This window comes from Oncorhynchus nerka, linkage group LG2 (genome assembly GCF_034236695.1).
Source record: "Oncorhynchus nerka isolate Pitt River linkage group LG2, Oner_Uvic_2.0, whole genome shotgun sequence".
In the NCBI taxonomy this organism is placed as follows: domain Eukaryota; kingdom Metazoa; phylum Chordata; class Actinopteri; order Salmoniformes; family Salmonidae; genus Oncorhynchus; species Oncorhynchus nerka.
Genome location: NC_088397.1, coordinates 84,185,798 through 84,206,473, shown reverse-complemented (window position 1 = coordinate 84,206,473; position 20,676 = coordinate 84,185,798). Strand labels below are relative to the sequence as shown.

Genomic DNA, 20,676 nt, shown 5'->3' with positions numbered 1-20,676 from the left:
TGTTATAGTTTTTGATGTCCCGTTGGTAGGATATTCGTGAACGTACCTCGTCTGATTTATTGTCCAATGATTGTACATTGGCAAGTGATATTGATGGTAAGGGCAGATTTCCCAGTAGCCGTCGGAGTATCTTTACAAGGCACCCCGCCCTGTGTCCTCTGTACCTGTGTCTCTTTCTCTTGCTAATGACGGGGATTTCGGCCTTGTCGGGTGTCTGAAGTACATCCTGTGCTTCCTGCTTTTTGAAGAAAACATCTTTGTCTAATCCGAGGTGAGTGATCGCTGTCCTGATTTCCAGAAGCTATTTTTTGCCGTAAGATACGGTGGCAGAAACATTATGTACAAAATAAGTTACAAATATCACAAAAAAAGACACATAATAGCACAATTAGTCACCCGTAAAACGGCTGCCATTTCTTCCGGCACCATCTTCTTTAGTCAATAATCATAATGAATTGATTATGATTATTCATTATGATCTAAAAACGTTTTGTAGATCAGCACTCCTAAACTTAATGAATATGGCCCTGGACTTTAGACAATTCATTTAGGCCTGAATTCTAACTTGAGATCTGTGCTCTAATCTCGAGTTTTCACTTAATTCTTCCATTGACATCAACGTATGATTTACCTGATCAAATTCCTCCCCACTCCTGTTCCTCTGTGTTCTAATTGGCTGCCTTCTGAATGTGGCTGGCAGACACAGGTAAACAAGATTTAGACTTAATGATTAATTGACAATGATTTAAATCTGTATCAGGGATTTTGGAAAAGGCTTCTATAAATGTCATGTTGCTGAACTCCCAACTGTATTCTCTCTCACTCCCTAAGCACATGCTGGTGTGTGTGTGTGTGCGTGCGTGCGTTTGTGCTTGGGTTGGAGATCAGCGTAGAGCTGATCCCATTTTGAGACACGGCACTTTGAAGTAGTTTTCTTCCCATCTCTCCAAGGCTGTCTGTTCTGTCTGCAGGGAGACAGTGCCCTGATGTAACACTAGTGCCACCTCCATCACTCCTATCCTGCTCCTGGGCTTTGCTCAAACGTAGTGCACTATGTAGAAAATAGGGTTCAATTTGGGACTCAGACAAACTCTTTCTCTTACAGAACCGCGGCAGCTCCCAATTAAAAGGACAAGGGGATACACCCAGGGGATGTACACCAAGATTATAGCTAAGTAGTGACCAACTGAGAGCTGTACCTTTATTAAATACAGATCTACTTCTATGCTTTTTCTAGCTTTGTGCTTTGGGCTTTTGAGCAGCTTGAATTATTTTGTGAGAAAAATACTTTATTGGGCATTTATTTGATTTGGGGACAATTACTAAACAACAAAAGAGGTCCATGTATCTTCAATAGCGATGATAAGGCTTGGAGAAGCGCTCCTAAATGGAGAGGCCAGTCGACATTAGCTGGAGGAGTCGTGGTCCCATGTGAGTGTCAATTAATTTTTAAATTTTTTACCCCCGGGCTCGGGAGAGACAAAGGTTGAAAGTCATGCGTCCTCCGATACACAACCCAACCAAGCCACACTGCTTCTTAACACAGCGCACATCCAACCCGGAAGCCAGCCGCACCAATGTGTCGGAGGAAACACCGTGCACCTGGCAACCTTGGTTAGCGCACACTGCGCCCGGCCCACCACAAGATGACGCTAGGCCAATTGGGCATCGCCCCACGGACCTCCCGGTCGCGGCCGGTTACGACAGAGCCTGGGCGCGGACCCAGAGTCTCTGATGGCACAGCTGGCGCTGCAGTACAGTGCACAAAAGTAGTGCATTATTGGCCCGGGTCAAAAGTAGTGCACTATATAGGGAATAGGGTGCTATTTGGGATGTATCCTCTATCAGATGATCTGGTGGTGTGTCATCTAACTGGTTCCCTGCTGATTTCATAGACTGGTCTGATGCCACAGAGAGCTAGAGTAGTGGAAGCAGTGGAAACACGTTCTCTGGATGAATCACACTTCACCATCTGCCAGTCCGACTGACAAACCTGGATTTGAATGCTACCAGCTAGAATGCATAGTGCCAACTGTAAAGTTTGGTGGAGCAGGGATAATGGTCTGTGGCTGTCTCTCATGGTCCGGGCCCCTTAGTTCCAGTGAAGGGAAATCATAATACTACAGCAAACAATGACAATCTATACGATTCTGTTCTTCCAACTTTGATGCAACAGTTTGGGGAAGGCCCTTTCCTGTTTCAGCATGACAATGCCCTCCGCACAAAGCCAGGTCCATACAGAAATGGTTTGTCGAGAACAGTGTGGAAGAACTTGGAAAAGTCCCATGCTCTTTGAACATAACTACATTTCCCAGATGTCCCTCGAGGCATCAGAGTTCCATAGGTGTTAATTAACTTTTCGTTGGCCCAGCTGGGAGAAGGGGGCGTGAGGTGGAGGAACAAATGACTTAATCAATAATTCTGTTAACCCAACGCTAATGCCAGACTGCACACACAGACAAGCAACACACACACACACACACACACACACACACACACACACACACACACACACATACATTTTCACAAGCACATGATCACATACGGGAATAAATCAAAGCCATCAAAGGCACACAAACATACACATACTGTAAATAGTACATCAGAACTACTAAACCACACTGGAAAAAACATCCTGTACGGTGCTTCAGGTCTTTTAAGAATGATAAATTATCTTAACCCACTTGTGTTAGTTAGTTTGAGTATTTAAATAAAGGTAAAACCATGATTACTGTATACACCTCAGCAACATTTCATATTGGTTGAAGCACTATCTTATTCATCTCCATAACATAACCTTTTACTCAGTTTATATCAGGTATCATTTCATTGAATGAATGCCAATTAATTTAATAATGACACCGTTCATTCTACTTCCCAGTTCCAATTTCAGCTCTTTTGAATTAGCATTGTGTTTCCTATCGGTAGCATTGTGTTTCCTATCAGTAGCATTGTCTTTCCTATCAGTAGCATTGTCTTTCCTATCAGTAGCATTGTGTTTCCTATCAGTAGCATTGTGTTCCTATCAGTAGCATTGTCCATTCCTTTTCATAGCACCTGCATCGAAGCTGATATTGGATAATCAAAGAGCGTTATTTTGAGGGGGATGTCATCTGCTCTTTAGTTTAACATACGGTCCACAGTCTACAAGATGGAGCAGAGAAAGAGAGACATCCAGCAGGGAACCAGGTGCTATGGACGAATGTATGTATGTGTGTGTGTGTGTGTTATGGACATGTGTGTGTGCGAGTGTTATGGACGTGTGTGTGTGTGTTTGAGTGTGTGTGTTTGAGTGTGTGTGTGTGCGTGTGTGTGTGTGTGTGTGTGTGTGTGTGTGTGTGAATGCAAGTATGTGTGTGTGTGTGTGTGAGAGCATTTCTCAAATTAGTGGAACAGTGACCCATGTAAGATTAGTCAAAGTAGCCAATTATCCAAGAGCATTGCTCTTACAACTATCAGCACAGCAAGACGTCAAGATGAACGCACACACACACACACACACACACACACACACACACACACACACACACTCTCTCCACGCACACATACTCAAACATTAGATACAAGTCACGATCCCTCTGCTGTCACAATGTACTAGGTCTCAACGGTATGAGAAAAAAGAAGGAGAGCGAGGGAAGGGAGAGACAGAAGGAGAGACAGTGAGACAGCGATAGAGAGAGAGACAGAAGGAGAGACAGTGAGACAGTGGTAGAGAGAGAGACAGAAGGAGAGACAGAAGGAGAGACGGTGAGACAGCAATAGAGAGAGAGAAGGAGAGACAGTGAGACAGCGATAGAGAGAGAGAAGGAGAGAGTGAGACAGCGAGAGAGAGAGACAGAAGGAGAGACAGTGAGATAGTGGTAGAGAGAAAGACAGAAGGAGAGACGGTGAGACAGCGAGAGAGAGAGACAGAAGGAGAGACAGTGAGACAGTGGTAGAGAGAGAGACAGAAGGAGAGACGGTGAGACAGCAATAGAGAGAGAGAAGGAGAGACAGTGAGACAGCGATAGAGAGAGAGACAGAAGGAGAGACAGTGAGACAGTGGTAGAGAGAGAAACAGGAGAGACAGACAGCGATAGAGAGAGAAAGAAGGAGAGACAGTGAGACAGCAATAGAGAGAGAGACAGAAGGAGAGACAGTGAGACAGCAATAGAGAGAGAGAAGGAGAGAGTGAGACAGCGATAGAGAGAGAGACAGAAGGAGAGACAGTGAGACAGCAATAGAGAGAGAGAGACAGAAGGAGAGACAGTGAGATAGTGGTAGAGAGAAAGACAGAAGGAGAGACGGTGAGACAGCGATAGAGAGAGAGACAGAAGGAGAGACAGTGAGACAGCGTTAGAGAGAGAGACAGAAGGAGAGACGGTGAGACAGCGATAGAGAGAGAGAAAGAGGGAGAGAGTGACAGCGAGAGAAAGAGAAACAGAAGGAGAGACAGTGAGACAGTGGTAGAGAGAGAGACAGAAGAGATGGTGAGACAGCGATAGAGAGAGAAAGAAGGAGAGAGTGAGACAGTAATAGAGAGAGAAACAGAAGGAGAGACAGTGAGACAGAGAGCGAGACAGACATAAAGGAGGAGTAATGAGAGTGGAACGAGGAGGAAGGACAGAAACACAAACAGGGTGGCAAATAAGAAGCTACTCGAGCCGTTAGCGCCACGATACGGAAGGTCATGAAACCATGGCAACCAACTGGGCCCACGGAGAAGGACGGATCAACTCCACCACGACTCGCCTAACGCCTTTGAGCTCAGGCCCTGTGCAGTGTGGGATAGAGGGAATGGGCAACTGGGAGAGAGAGAGAGAGAGAGAGAGAGAGAGAGTGGAAAGAAACAAGGGAGGAAGAGATAAAGATATATACACACACAGTATTGGCAGCCAAAACAGAGCAAACACACATGACAAATAGTCATTGTGGCAGTGCTGCTCCTGCTGTGTGTTAGAGATTGGCAGTATCTAACAATTCCCCTACCATTGACAGGGGACAAGATTTAGAACAGCCAGTCATTTTATCAGTGTTACATGTTTAAAAACTCATAATTAATGTTATCTTACCTACATTTCAATGTTACCACATGTTCAATGGTACAATATGACATACGTAAGCACAAGCTAGAGTGGGACGATCACATTGAACAATGGCTACTGCCTGCCAGTTGAACCATGGCTACTGCCTGCCAGTTGAACCATGGCTACTGCCTGCCAGTTGAACAATGGCTACTGCCTGCCAGTTGAACCATGGCTACTGCCTGCCAGTTGAACCATGGCTACTGCCTGCCAGTTGAACCATGGCTACTGCCTGTCAGTTGAACCATGGCTACTGCCTGCCAGTTGAACCATGGAACCATACTGCCTGCCTGAACCATGGCTACTGCCTGCCTGAACCATGGCTAGCCAGTTGAACCATGGCTACTGCCTGCCAGTTGAACCATGGCTACTGCCTGCCAGTTGAACCATGGCTACTGCCTGCCAGTTGAACCATGGCTACTGCCTGTCAGTTGAACCATGGCTACTGGGTAAGTTTGACATATACAGTCATGGCAATTTTCACAAAGTCTGCTGCCTCAGTTTGTATGATGGCAATTTTCATATACTCCAGAATGTTATGAAGAGTGATCAGATGAATTGCAATTAATTGCAAAGTCCCTCTTTGCCGTGCAAATGAACTGATTCCCCCAAAAACATTTCCACTGCATTTCAGCCCTGCCACAAAATGACCAGCTGACATCAGGTGTGAGTGTTGACGAGGACAAGGCTGGAAATCACTCTGTCATGCTGATTGAGTTCAAATAACAGACTGGAAGCTTCAAAAGGAGGGTGGTGCTTGGAATCATTGTTCTTCCTCTGTCAATCATGGTTACCTGCAAGGAAACACGTGCCATCATTATTGCATTGCACAAAAAACGGCTTCACGGGCAAGGATATTGCGTGTCCGGAGAAGACAAGGTGAGCGCTACCATCAGTCCTGTGTCATACCAACAGTAAAGCATCCTGAGACCATTCATGTGTGGGGTTGCTTCTCAGCCAAGGGACTGGGCTCACTCACAATTTTGCCTAAGAACACAGCCATGAATAAAAAATGGTACCAACACATCCTCCGAGAGCAACTTCTCCCAACCATCCACGAACAATTTGGTGACGATGAATGCCTTTTCCAGCATGATGGAGCACCTTGCCATAAAGGCAAAAGTGATAACTAAGTGGCTCGGGGGAACAAAACATCAACATTTTGGGTCCATGGGCAGGAAACTCCCCAGACCTTAAAACCTCTTACTCCTACCCGACACGCAGGCGTCCCATCTAGACATCTGGAAATGCAAATGCACTACGCTAAATGCTAATAGCACTCGTTAAAACTCAAACGTTCATTAAAATACACATGCAGGGTACTGAATTAAAGCTACACTCATTGTGAATCCAGCCAACAAGTCAGATTTTTAAAATGCTTTTCGGCGAAAGCATGAGAAGCTATTATCTGATAGCATGTAACACCCCAAAAGACCCGCAGGGGACGTAAACAAAATAATTAGCATAGTCGGCGCTACACAAAACGCACAAATAAAATATAAAACATTCATTACCTTTGACCATCTTCTTTGTTGGCACTCCTAGATGTCCCATAAACATCACTATTGGGTCTTTTTTTTCGATTAAATCGGTCCATATATAGCCTAGATATCGATCTATGAAGACTGTGTGATCAAGGAAAAAAATAGCGTTTTATAACGTAACGTCATTTTTTTTAATTAAAAAAGTCGACGATAAACTTTCACAAAACACTTCGAAATACTTTTGTAATGCAATTTTAGGTATTAGTAAACGTTAATAATCGATCAAATTGATCACGAGGCGATGTATATTCTATAGCTGTACGTCTGGAAATCCGGTCGGAGACCGGAAGAAATGCGCTGCCTCGTGTCAGTTTGACCAAGAAACAAATCCTAGGCAAATGACAAGACTGTTGACATCGTGTGGAAGCTGTAGGTAATTGCAACCTCGGCCCCATTTAATGTGGTTCACATTCAACAATGGGTTCAAGTGGCGCATGGATATATTTTCCCAGGGAATCAATGCCTATACATTAGATTTTGATTGATAATTTCTCACTAGATGGCTTTCACTCAATTATTTCTGTTGATAGGAAAAGCCTTTTCCTTAACCCTTCCTTTAGAAGAGGAATGTAATAAAAAAAATCCATAAACAGACTACTGTGAGATGGAGCGAGGAGTTGAGATCACTTCTCGCTCAGTATGAACACACATGATGTGGAATCAGTTAATGACTAAGGGCTCTATTCAATCAGATCAACTTCAGCCGACATCCGCATAGCTGTTGTTTTGGTGGTGTCTGAGGTGGAATTGTGATGGAGCTGTCAAATCCACAAGTGGCTCCTGGCATTATACCTAAAGGGCACAGAGTCGCATTAAGAGAAATCCCATGTAGACTTGTCTACAAGTTGGAACACTGGAATGCGAGATAGAATCTACACCTCTATTAGGCTGATAGAAATCCTCATTATTTTGTTTATTGATTTTTCAATTGGTGTAATTATTTCTATATAGATGTCACGTTCGTCATAACGAGGAGACCAAGGCGCAACGTGATATGAATACATTCTTCTTTATTAAACAAAGAACACTAAACAAACTAACAAAATAACAAAACGAATGTGACAGCACATATTTAAACAAACTAACAAAATAACAAAACGAATGTGACAGCACATATTTAAACAAACTAACAAAATAACAAAACGAATGTGACAGCACATATTTAAACAAACTAACAAAATAACAAAACAAACATGACTGTGGCCCGTCGTTGGAGGTTCTGGACTGTGGAATGTGGAGGTTCCGGACTGTGGCACATGGAGGTTTGGAAACAAACTGGAGGTTCCAAAATATCGTTGGAGGTTCCGGACTGTGGCCCATCGTTGGAGGTTCCGGACTGTGGCCCATTTGGAGGTTCTGGACTAACAAAATGGAGGTTCTGGACTGTGGCCCATCGTTGGAGGTTCCACTGTGGCCCATCGTTGGAAACAAACTATCAAGGTTAACTAAACAAACATGACTGTGGCCCATCGTTGGAGGTTCTGGACTGTGGCCCGTCGTTGGAGGCTCTGGACTGTGGCTCGTCGTTGGAGGTTCTGGACTGTGGCCCATCGTTGGAGGTTCTGGAGGTTCTGGACTGTGGCCCGTCGTTGGAGGTTCTGGACTGTGGCCCGTCGTTGGAGGTTCTGGACTGTGGCCCGTCGTTGGAGGTTCCGGACTGTGGCCCGTCGTTGGAGGTTCTGGACTGTGGCCCGTCGTTGGAGGTTCTGGACTGTGGCTCGTCGTTGGAGGTTCTGGACTGTGGCCCATCGTTGGAGGTTCTGGACTGTGGCCCATCGTTGGAGGTTCCGGACTGTGGCCCATCGTTGGAGGTTCTGGACTGTGGCCCATCGTTGGAGGTTCTGGACTGTGGCCCATCGTTGGAGGTTCTGGACTGTGGCCCATCGTTGGAGGTTCCGGACTGTGGCCCATCGTTGGAGGTTCCGGACTGTGGCCCATCGTTGGAGGTTCCGGACTGTTCGTTGGAGGTTCTGGACTGTGGCCCATCGTTGGAGGTTCCGGACTGTGGCCCATCGTTGGAGGTTCGGACTGTGGCCCGTCGTTGGAGGTTCCGGACTGTGGCCCGTCGTTGGAGGTTCCGGAGGTTCGTTGGAGGTTCCGGACTGTGGCCCGTCGTTGGAGGTTCCGGACTGTGGCCCATCGTTGGAGGTTCCGGACTGTGGCCCGTCGTTGGAGGTTCTGGACTGTGGCCCGTCATTGGAGGTTCCGGACTGTGGCCCGTCATTGGAGGTTCCGGACTGTGGCCCGTCGTTGGAGGTTCCGGACTGTGGCCCGTCGTTGGAGGTTCCGGTCTGTGAACTATCGCCGGACGCTCTGGACTGGGTACTGTCGCCGGACGCTCTGGACTGGGTACTGTCGCCGGACGCTCTGGACTGGGTACTGTCGCCAGACGCTCTGGACTGGGTACTGTTGCCGGACGCTCTGGACTGGGTACTGTTGCCGGACGCTCTGGACTGGGTACTGTCGCCGGACGCTCTGGACTGGGTACTGTCGCAGGACGCTCTGGATTGCCATGGTGCACTGTAGGACTGGTGCGTGGTGCCGGCACTGGTGGTACCGGGCTGGTGACACGCACCTCAGGGCGAGTGTGGGGAGGAGGAACAGGGAGTACTGGACCCTGGAGGCGCACTGGAGGCCTGGTGCGTGGTGCCGGCACTGGTGGTACTGGGCTGGTGACACGCACCCCAGGGCGAGTGCAGGGACCAGGCGCAGGACGTACTGGACTGTGAAGGCGCACTGGAGGTCTGGAGTGTAGAGCTGACACAACCCGTCCTGCAAATGCAGGGTGCTGGCACAGGACGCACTGGGCTGTGCAGAATCACCGGAGACACAGTACGCAGAGCCAGAGCAGGATATCCTGGTCCAAAGGGGACCACTGGGGACCAGGTGTGCTGAGCTGGCACCCTCCTTCCTGTTCCTCCTTTTCACGCTGCTTGGTCCTTGTTTGGTGAGTTATTCTGTCACGTTCGTCATAACGAGGAGACCAAGGCACAGCGTGATATGAATACATTCTTCTTTATTAAACGAAGAGCACTAAACAAACTAACAAAAGGAACGTGAAGCTATAACACGAGTGCTGACAGGTGACTACACATAGACAATAACCCAACAAACCAAAATGGAAAATGGCAACCTAAATAGGATCCCCAATCAGAGACAACGATAAACAGCAGCATCTGATTGGGAACCAATTCACGCCACCATAGACCTACATTACCTAGACACATAAAAAACCCATAGATATAGAAAAACCCTAGACAGGATAAAAACACACATACCCAGCCTCGTCACACCCTGACCTGACCGAAATAATACATAAAACATAGATAACTAAGGTCAGGGCGTGACGATAGCCTACACTTTCTCATTCTGAACTTCTACCATGAGTCGGGGGTGTGGCTTCATGACAATGATCTCAATAGAAGCTGTTCACCGAGAGAGAGAGTAACACACACAGAGAGGGAGAGGGAGAGAAACACAGAGAGAGTAACAGAGAGAGAGTAACACACACACACAGAGTAACACAGAGAAAAACAGTAACACAGAGAGAGCGAGTAAGACAGAGAGAGTAACAGAGAGAAAGAGAGTAACACAGATAGAGTGAGAGAGCAACACAGAGAGAGGGAGAGAGTAACACAGAGAGGGCGTGAGTAAGACAGATAGAGTAACAGAGAGAGAGTAACACACAGAGAGAGAGAGAGAGTAAGACATATAGAGTAAGAGAGAGAGAGTAACACACACACACAGAGAGAGTAACACAGAGAGAAAGTAACAGAGAGAGTAACACAGAGAGAAAGTAACACAGAGAGAAAGAGAATAACACAGAGAGAGAGTAACACACAGAGAAAGAGATTAACAGAGTGAGTAATACAGAGAGAGAGAGAATGTGAGAGAGATAAAACACAGAGAGAGAGAGAGAGAGAGAGAGATGGAGAGAATGCAGTAAACCTGGCAGTAAACCCCAAAAATACTAAAATAATGATTTTCCAGAGAAGATCCAGATCTCAGGGAATTAGACCAGAATGAGTGAGTGAGTGAGTGAGTGAGTGAGTGAGTGAGTGAGTGAGTGAGTGAGTGAGTGAGTGAGTGAGTGAGTGAGTGAGTGAGAGAGGGAGAGAAACACAGAGAGGAAGATTAACACTGAGAGAGAGAGTAACAGAGAGAGAGAGAGTAACAGAGAGAGAGAGTAACACAGAGAGAGGTAGAGAGAGAGTAACACAGAGAGAGATAGTAACACAGAGAGAGGTAGAGAGAGAGTGTGCACACATCATTACAAGACTGTATATATTGTATATAACTGTTTATAATACTGTGTACGTATTTACATAACATGACATTTGAAATGTCTTTATTCTTTTGGAGCTTTTGTAAGTGTAATGTTTACTGTTATTTTTGTATTGTTTATTTCACTTTAGTTTATTTTCTATTTCACTTGCTTTGGCAATGTAAACATGCTCTCTCTGTGTTTGTAAAATAGTATCCTAAGCCACTCATACTACCCAGTGTGCAGGCTTGGCCCAATGCGTTACTGTTTAGCTATAGTGGATGGATTTAGAAGGTTCCAAAGTGATTTCCCCCAAAGTGATGCTAGCTCTCATAGAGTCACCAGCGAAAATCAAGTAGATTTTTAACAATAGCGTTAGCTCCAGTTAAATGTATCGTTTAGCTTAACCCCTTCAAATGCCCGCTTTTCCCTCTCGCCTCCCCTCTCCAGCTCCCTCCGGGTTGGTCGCGCTCCGTTTGAACCAGAGGCTTTTGCTGAGCCCCTCAAAATTGCTCTGGGAGTTTTGGAAAGCCTGACTATTACCCTAGTAAAGCTCCCATAGCACCTGGCTGTGGAAACAACACTGAAACGCTTCAGGATTGTACAGGATAGACCAGATGATATGACAAAAACCTACCACATAGACCATTACATAGGCCTTATCCCAGAAGCCACTACCACACAGACCATTACATAGGCCTTATCCCAGAAGCCACTACCACACAGACAAAACCTTATCCCAGAACACAGACCATTACATAGGCCTTATCCCAGAAGCCACTACCCCAGAAGGCCTTATCCCAGAACTACCACACAGACCATTACATAGCCACTACCACACAGACCATTTATCCCAGAAGCCACTACCACACAGACCATTACATAGGCCTTATCCCAGAAGCCCTAAAAGACCCAGGCCTTATACCACACAGACCATTACATAGGCCTTATCCCAGAAGCCACTACCACACAGACCATTACATAGGCCTTATCCCAGAAGCCACTACCACACAGACCATTACATAGGCCTTATCCCAGAAGCCACTACCACACAGACCATTACATAGGCCTTATCCCAGAAGCCACTACCAGTGGTGTAGTAGAGGTTTATAGGTACAAATATTAAGCTAGAAATAACATAAATAAATGTACAGTAGTTCCACATGAGCAATTTTTGTCTCTACTTGTATTACATCGATACAGCAGTACATATGTATCTTCTGAATGTGCTTGTGTACAGGATGATTACAGTTATTCCCTCATAGGTACTCTGGAGTAATGCCTATGTAATGTAAAGTGTGGTCAAAACCCCTTCTCCTCTGCATTGTCTGGATCTTACTCATGTCATTGAGCTAACAGTTTTGGAAATAAACATTTATCTGGATTCAGCAACTCAATATCTTATTGAGTGAACTTTTCCAGAAAGGTTCAATGAAAGGTTTGATGTGGTTTCTTCCAATTATTTCTCTTCTGATGACCTGTCAGAGAGTTCTTAACTTCTTAGCCCACAAACACTGGAGGAAACCTGTCATTGGGAGCCCGTCTGGGCTCTTCCTGACACCTGGAGCCGACAGTCAATATCTAATGGAATTTGTCTGCACTTCACTATTTTGCACTGACCCAGCAAACCACCTATGTGGCCTGTCTTTTATAGATCATGAGCTTATAGCTGAGCTTGTGTCAGCATGACAAACAGTTGCCAGTTTAAAAAAATACATTCACAGAAATGCACATTATATTTTAAAATAATGTTGTCAATAATCGTTCCACTTGTTTGATTTGGACTTTTTAAGGAATGTCATAGGCCAACACCGGTCGAGCATACCATGTAGTATTCTACCCTCCATTCTCTTACGGAAGCCTATTGTTCTCAACTAGTTTACCTGGTTAAATAAAGGTGAAATAAAAATGTACCATTTAAAAAATAAAATGCTGCTCTCAAGACTGAAGCCAGCTGTAATTTGGTACATCTCAAGACTGAAGCCAGCTGTAATTTGGTACATCTCAAGACTGAAGCCAGCTGTAATTTGGTACAGAAGGGATGCAGTTATGAAGTGCTTAGGGAAACAAAATGACCTATGTAGCCTACGTATGAGGAAGGTTAATACATAGTCATTACTCCTGCAAGAGCAGCTCTGTTTTGAGTAGATGCAAAGGTAGTCTTCTAAGAAAAAAACGGTTGACTACATGTAAAAAGAAAGGGAGGTATAAGTGCTAAAAGCCGAGAACAAACAGTCCTCCGAGTTTGTTCCCGGTGAGAGAAAAAGCAAGCATGAAGCTTAAAGCACAATGAGTTCAGCCACAGTTTCACACCGTCTGCCGACCTGATGCTACACACAATGCATCCTGGGAAAACCCTGCCACCGCGACAAGGGCTAGACCTGAGGGAAGGGAGTAGGGGCGATGGAGTGAGAGGGGGAAAATAGGAAAATAATATGCAGCTGTAGAGAACATTTCAAACTACAGAGCCAAACCAAGCTGTACTGTTTTGGCCCACCATACTGTAGTAGTTGAAACCCTACAGAAAAGGGCAAGGTGAAAGTTAAATATCTAAGCCAGCACAGTTTGGTTTGGCACGAGAGGATGAAACAGTTATAGGAGTCCCGTAAAAAAAACATTCAATTTTATGTCAAATCATCAAATCAAATCAAATTGTATTGGTCACATACACATGGTTAGCAGATGTTATTGCGAGTGTAGCAAAATGCTTGTGCTTCTAGTTCCAACAGTGCAGCAATATCTAACGTGTAATCTAACAATTCCACAACAACTACCTAATAAACACAAATCTAAGTAAAGGAATGGAATAAGAATATATACACATAAATATGTGGATGAGCGATGACCGAGCGGCATAGGCAAGATGCAATAGATGGTATAAAACACAGTATATACATATGAGATGAATAATGCAAGATATGTAAACATTATTAAAGTGTTATTATTAAAGTGACTAGTGATCCATTTATTAAAGTAGCCAAGACTGTATTTAAGCAGCAGCCTATCTGTGTTAGTGATGGCTGTTTAACAGTCTGATGGCCTTGAGATAGAAGCTGTTTTTCAGTCTCTCGGTCCCAGCTTTGATGCACCTGTACTGACCTCGCCTTCTGGATGGTAACGGGGTGAACAGGCAGTGGCTTGGGTGGTTGTTGTCCTTGATTATCTTTTTGGCCTTCCTGTGACATTGGGTGCTATAGGTATTCTGGAGGGCAGGTAGTTCACCCCTGGTGATGATTTGTGCAGACCGCACCACCCTCTGGAGAGCCTTGCGGTTGTGGGCGGTGCTGTTGCCGTACCAGGAGGTGATGCAGCCCGACAGGATGCTCTCAATTGTGCATCTGTAAAAGTTTGTGAGGGTTTTAGGTGACAAGCCAAATTTCTCCAGCCTCCTGAGGTTGAAGAAGCGCTGTTGCGCCTTCTTCGCCACACTTTCTGTGTGGGTGGACCATTTCAGTTTGTCTGTGATGTGTACGCAGTGGAACTTAAAACTTTCCACCTTCTCCACTGCTGTCCCTTCGATGTGGATAGGGGGATGCTCCCTCTGCTGTTTCCTGATGTCCATGATCATCTCCTTTGTTTTGTTAACGTTGAGTGAGATGTTATTTTGCTGACACCACACGTCGTGTGCCCTCACCTCCTCCCTGTAGGCTGTCTTGTCGTTGTTGGTAATCATGCCTACTGCTGTTGTGTCGTCTGCAAACTTGATGATTGATCGTGCATGGCCACGCAGTCATGGGTGAACAGGGAGTACAGGAGAGGGGGCCCCAGTGTTGAGGATCAGTGAAGTGGAGATGTTGTTTCCTACCTCTACCACCTGGGGGCGGCCCGTCAGGAAGTCCAGGACCCAATTGCACAGGGCGGGGTTTAGACCCAGGGCCTCTAGCTTAATGATGAGGTTGGAGGGTACTATGGTGTTGAATGCTGAGCTATACTCAATGAACAGCATTCTTACATAGGTATTCCTCTTGTCCAGATGGGATAGGGCAGTGCAGTGCGATGGCGATTGCATCGTCTGTGGACCTATTGGAGCAGTACGCAAATTGAAGTGGGTCTAGGGTGACAGGTAAGATGGAGGTGATATGATTCTTGACTAGTCTCTCAAAGCACTTCATGATGACAGAAGTGAGTGCTACGGGGCGATAGCCATTTAGTTCAGTTACCTTTGCCTTCTTGAGTACAGGAACAATGGTGGCCATCTTGAAACATGTGGGGATAGCAGACTGGGATAGGGAGAGATTGAATATGTCTGTAAACACAGCAGCCAACTGGTCTGCGCATGCTCTGAGGACACGGCTAGAGATGCCGTCTGGACCAGCAGCCTTGCGAGGGTTAACACGTTTACATGTCTTAGTCACGTCGGCCACGGAGAAGGAAAGCCCACAGTCCTTGGTGGGTTGCGTCAGTGGCACTGTATTATCCTCAAAGCAAGCAAAGAAGGTGTTTAGTTTGTCTGGAAGCAAGATGTCAGTGTCTGTGATGTGGCTGGTTTTCTTTTTGTAGTCCGTAATTGTCTCTAGACCCTGCCACATATGTCTTTTGTGAGCCGTTGAATTGTGACTCCACTTTGTCTCTATGCTGACATTTTGCTTGTTTGATTGCCTTGCGGAGGGAATAACTATAGTTTGTATTCAGCCATAATCCTAGTCTCTTTTCCATGGTTAAATGGGTTGGTTGGCGCTTTCATTTTTGCGCGTCTCAACGTCTCATGTCAAACATAACCTTTATAGCAGAGAGGTGGAAACTCAATGGGGGATGAAAAGGTAAGCACACTGCATGACAGACGGTACAATTATGCTCTTATAGAATGATAGAGATTCTATAGAATAACATACAGAGATTATATTACACTGAATGAAAACATTCTGCTATCCATAAAGCTGGATTGCATTCAATGAGTCTGTTGCCTACTAATGTATTGCTGGTGACAGAGGTGATGATGGAAGTCCACTGCTTAGTATTAAATTGATAGATAGCTTCCAAAATGGCACCTGTTCCCTTTATAGAGTACCACAGTATGGGTCATAATACCCATAAAACTTAGCGGTCAAACAGGGAAATGGTTCCAATCGTTTTTTAAAGTACACTTTAAATTACACTTAAAATAAGGGCTGTGTTTCATGTAAACTACCCTGGCATGACGTTTAATAACCATGTAAATCTCTCCAGGACAAGGTGACTTTTATTAATATATTTGCATGTATTGACCCCCTAAAATGACATGCTAATTAGCTGCTAATGTGTCTATCATAAAGAACTACAAATGCCATGATGATCTGGACGAGACGGCCGAATCGAGACAAAGGTAAGAATCTCCGGATGAACTATCTAATGTTAGCTAAATGTAAAAATGAATAAATCAGCTACATTTCTTTAAATGGACAATTCTGTGAATTGTCTTGTGCAAGTTTTAAATTGACACAATATCTGTTAGCAAAGCTGGCTAGAGATAATGTGCAGGAGCTTGCAGGGATTTCTAATTTTGCATGTCTACTTTTATGCTAATTAGCATTTTCGAATCTAAGAGTAAATAGTGCCGAATATATTGATAAAAGTCACCTTGTCCAAGAGAGATTTGCATGGTTATCAAAATGTCAATCCAGGGTAAGCCTACACAAAACACAGCCCTTAATTTAAATATTTCTACAATCCCCCATAGGAAACATTCATGGTGGAAAAATGTATGGAACCATTTCCCTGTTTGACCTATAGGTCTTATGGTATTATGACACCTCCACTGTGGAAGTCTATTGTGCACTATTTTTGACCAGAGCCTAGGGCTCTGTTAAAAAGTAGTGTACATTGTAGGGAAAGGGGGATACCTAGTCAGTTGTACAACTGAACGCATTCAAGTGAAATGTGTCTTCCGCATTTAACCCAACCCCTCTGAATCAGAATAGAGTACCATTTGGAAATCAGACCATATATATTCAGGGTTCCAATGCCTGGTCCATTCCACAAGGGAAAATAGAGAGAAATACAGAAAAAAATTGTCCAATATGATTTCAACACTTCCGTTCATTAACGAAATATGACCCCAGCCATGCCTAATAAAGGCCCATCTCACAATAACACTGGACTTCATTTCCCAGCAGCCTTTGCAAAACCTCAACCATCCATATGCACCGCCTCAGAGTTCTCTCCTGTCTCACCTCTCTGTTTGACTCAGATGTGCTCCGCTGGATTGGGATATTTGGCCTTTGTAATATCACAGTCACAAAGCATATTCCTTTCACTGTGCTGCCTGAGGGAGAGTTGAGAAGTGGGGTTGTTAGAGGATTATCTTGAATGATGACTGTAAGGTGAAGGACCGACAGAAAGGATCAGTTTTGCCTAATAGGTCATAATGAATAAAATGACATAGAAGAGGGGGGACCTGATCTGAGATCAGCACTCATACATTGAGACACTATGAATATGGGTCCAGGCTAAGATCAAGCCTATCCTAGTGTCATTCAGCTGTGAATTTGTAGCTGTGTCCTCTCCCTCTCTCTCTCGGTTTCTCTCCTATCCTCCCTCTCCAGAGACAGGGACCAGGCACAGGAAAATGTGAGAGAAAGTCGATTTATAGAGATATTTGGTCCACCACATTCCTCCCTTCTCCCACTGCAAGCACCCAATGCAATCTACAACCCCCTACAACTCCCTACCACCCCCTATATCTCTGTATAACTCCCTATAACCCCCTATAATCCACAACACGCCCTACAACCCCCTACAACCCGCTATGTACAGTGTTTAAGCAGCAAAATAGGGCAATAGCAGGTTCAGGATTCCACAAATTCCCCCATTTTGCAAATGCTGGGAAGTGTTTGTGTGTGGGTGCAAAATTACTCCAAAAAATAAAAAAGCTAATACTCATCCATTTCCAAATCTCAGTCTCAAACCTGCACCGAAACTTTCTCATCAACAGGCCTGTCACCCAACTCTCACCTGAATTCACGGTTGGTGGCTACACACATTTAGAGCGCATTTATTTGCACAATGTATAATTAATTTGGAGGTTGTGCAATTAGAGATCAGTGAGGGGCTTCTGTGCGACAGAGCGCATATGTGAATTGGCGTGTGTGTGGCAGGTACGTGACACCTGAGCTGAAATAATCAGTTCCCTCTACTGCCTGTGTGTGCACGCATTTCTTGCTCAGACTAGAGAGAGTGGGTGCATGAACTGCATGGCACAGTGACAGAAATCATGTTTCTGTCACAAAAGCTTAGTTAAAAGCCCAGTGCAGTCAAAATTATGTTTATGCTGTGTTTTGTATTATACAGCAGTTTATGAAACTAACTGTAAAACTGTAAAAAAAATGTTATTTCCTGATTGTATTTTTAACCAACAACTATCTACTCAGGATCTTCTAATCAGAAAGTTTGGCATGAATGGAGTTTTGGCTTGCCTGGTGACATCACCAGGCGATATAAATTGTAATAGACCAATGGTTAAGAGAGTTCCAAACCTCTCACCTCATTAGGCCCCTCCCCTGCTTTGGTGCCCTTCCCCTCCCAACTCAGATCAGTCCCAGACAGTACTAGCAAAATGATTGCTTGAGAAGCTATTTTTGTTTCTTTTTAAACAATTGAACTATTACAGTAATGTACATAATTATTACCCAGAAATGGCGGCATTCAGCCTTTAAATATAACCCTATAAACCAAGGTCAGAGATCCCAAACAAACAAAACTGCTGTCACAGTTATTCCTGTTTTTGTCAGAATTCTCTCAGTAAAAGAAACAACAACAAATAGAGCTATAAGGGCACAAGGCGAGACCCGAATGCAGATACAGGACGCAGGTGGTTGGGCTCTGATATTTATTACACTAAAAAGGGTAGGCAAAAGGCAGGTCGGGGACAGGCGAGAGTTCATAAACCAGGTCAGACTCCAAACAGTACCAGGCGATAGGCAGGCTCAAGGTCAGGACAGGCAGGGATTCAGTGATCAGGTCCGAGTCCAAACAGTACAAGGGGATAGGCAGGCTCGAGATCAGAACAGGAAGAGAGGTCAGGCAAGCGGGTTAGGCCTCAGGACAGGCAAGGGTCAAAACCAGGAGGACTAGGAAAAAAATAGGAGCTAGGCAAAACGCTGGTTGACTTGGCAAAACAAGACGAACTGACACAGAGAGAGACAGGAAGACAGGAAACACAAGAGACAGGAAACACAGGGATAAATACATCGGGGACTAATGGGGAAAACAGGAGACACCTGGAGGTGGGTGGAGAGATCAGGGCATGACAAGAGCTCATACGGCCTCATTGATGCCAGGCAAATCACTGTTTTGTTTTACACGTCCTTCACTGGGTTCTATTCAAAACTAGTCAAAAAAGAAAATAATATTTTCTCTTTCAATTGTCTGATTCATTGTTGCCATATAGGCCTACACTAGTGTCATTGGCATTACACACAGAATTATAAAATGATAAGAACCAAATTAACTTATACAGGTATTAAATCATGCATGATGTAGGCTATGGCTAAATGGACCCCCCCACACACACACACACACACAGGCTGTAACAGCACACTCACGCGTCAACGAACAGTGTGTAAAGTAATTGACCCATCAATGTTCGTGAGCAGAATGCATGAATTTGCGCCCATCCGTGGAGGTGGCTACCCAAACGCCAATCTCTTACCGCATAGCAGCTGCATCCAGGCGCACGTCTTGTATACAGTGGCAGTGTTGCAGAATAAGAAAAGGGTGAAGCAGGCAATACAACCCAAGATTAGCACCATGGACAGCAACACGAAGAAGGAGGCAGCTTTGAACGCGCTCGAGGGGATGCCGCTGAATTCGGCGAAGGTTCCTTGGCAAGTGAGCTCCCGGTTGGAGTTTCCAGTGCCCACGCAGTAGTGGAACAAGCCGAAATAGCCTGCGTGTGGGGTGTTCACGCTGTCCCCAATCCAGTAGGGCAGAATAAACACCACTACGTTAATAATGGCCAAAGATATGGTGAATATAGCCCACAGAACCCCAATGGCCCGCGAGTTCCGCATGTAGTTGTCATGGTAAATCTTGGAAGCGTCTTGCGAAGGCAGCATGTTCCCCCACCACTGGCGTTATCTCGTCTTCCCCTCGTCTCTATCTCCCCCTATCTTCGTCAATGATTCCTCAGCAACTGTTCTGATAAGAACACTCCGTTGTCTCTGAAAGATGGAGACCAAACAAAAATCTTACACGAAAGAGTCCACACAAAGGTCAGCACGGTCTCCCCTGGTAGTCAATCAAAAGGTCCAGGTGTCTGGATGTTATATAGTCCAAATGGTTTCCAAATGAATCAATTCAAGACCGAAGCGTGATTAAACAGCGATGGGGAAAATCCTCTTAATGCCTAAAGACACAGCAGAGTCGAACAAGCTCACATTGCAAAAATCAATGGTCAAGGAAAAAAGAGATCAGGCGCGTTTATTCGCAATTCACCACCCCCGTCGGAGTGTGAAGAATGAAGCTATATCGACTCCCATTAGACCCAACGCTTCAAATGAGAGACAAGCACCGCTGTCGAGCCCCACTGATGAATCTTCCGCGAACTATTTAAATTAGGTCAACTTGAGCATTATTTACATCCGGAATAAGAGACCGATGCGTGTCCTTTGAATAATGAAGACGAGAAAAGATGGGCATTGGTCGTATCACTGTAAATACCAAGACCCCATGCTGGTGGTTTTCTGATGCTGTCTTCTGACTCTCACTCTCGCTCTCCCTTTTCCCCCACGTCTCTCCTCCGCGCGCGCACGCTCCCCAAACAAACTGCTTTGGCCTGCACAGAAAACTGTTGGAAAAACCTGGATTAGGTGCATGGAAGCAGTGCTTA

At 45.1% G+C, this 20,676-nt stretch overlaps 1 protein-coding gene across 1 annotated transcript in view; it reads right to left on the bottom strand.

Moving 5' to 3' along the window:
• The window catches only part of LOC115143790 (LHFPL tetraspan subfamily member 3 protein-like), a 40,468-nt gene extending 20,340 nt beyond the window's left edge, over positions 1-20,128 (bottom strand). The window contains exon 1 of the mRNA XM_065003952.1: positions 19,498-20,128. Coding sequence (XP_064860024.1) covers positions 19,498-19,903 — 406 coding nt within the window. The 5' untranslated portion in view covers positions 19,904-20,128. The remainder of the gene's footprint in view (positions 1-19,497) is intronic.
• Positions 20,129-20,676: the final 548 nt, after the last annotated feature.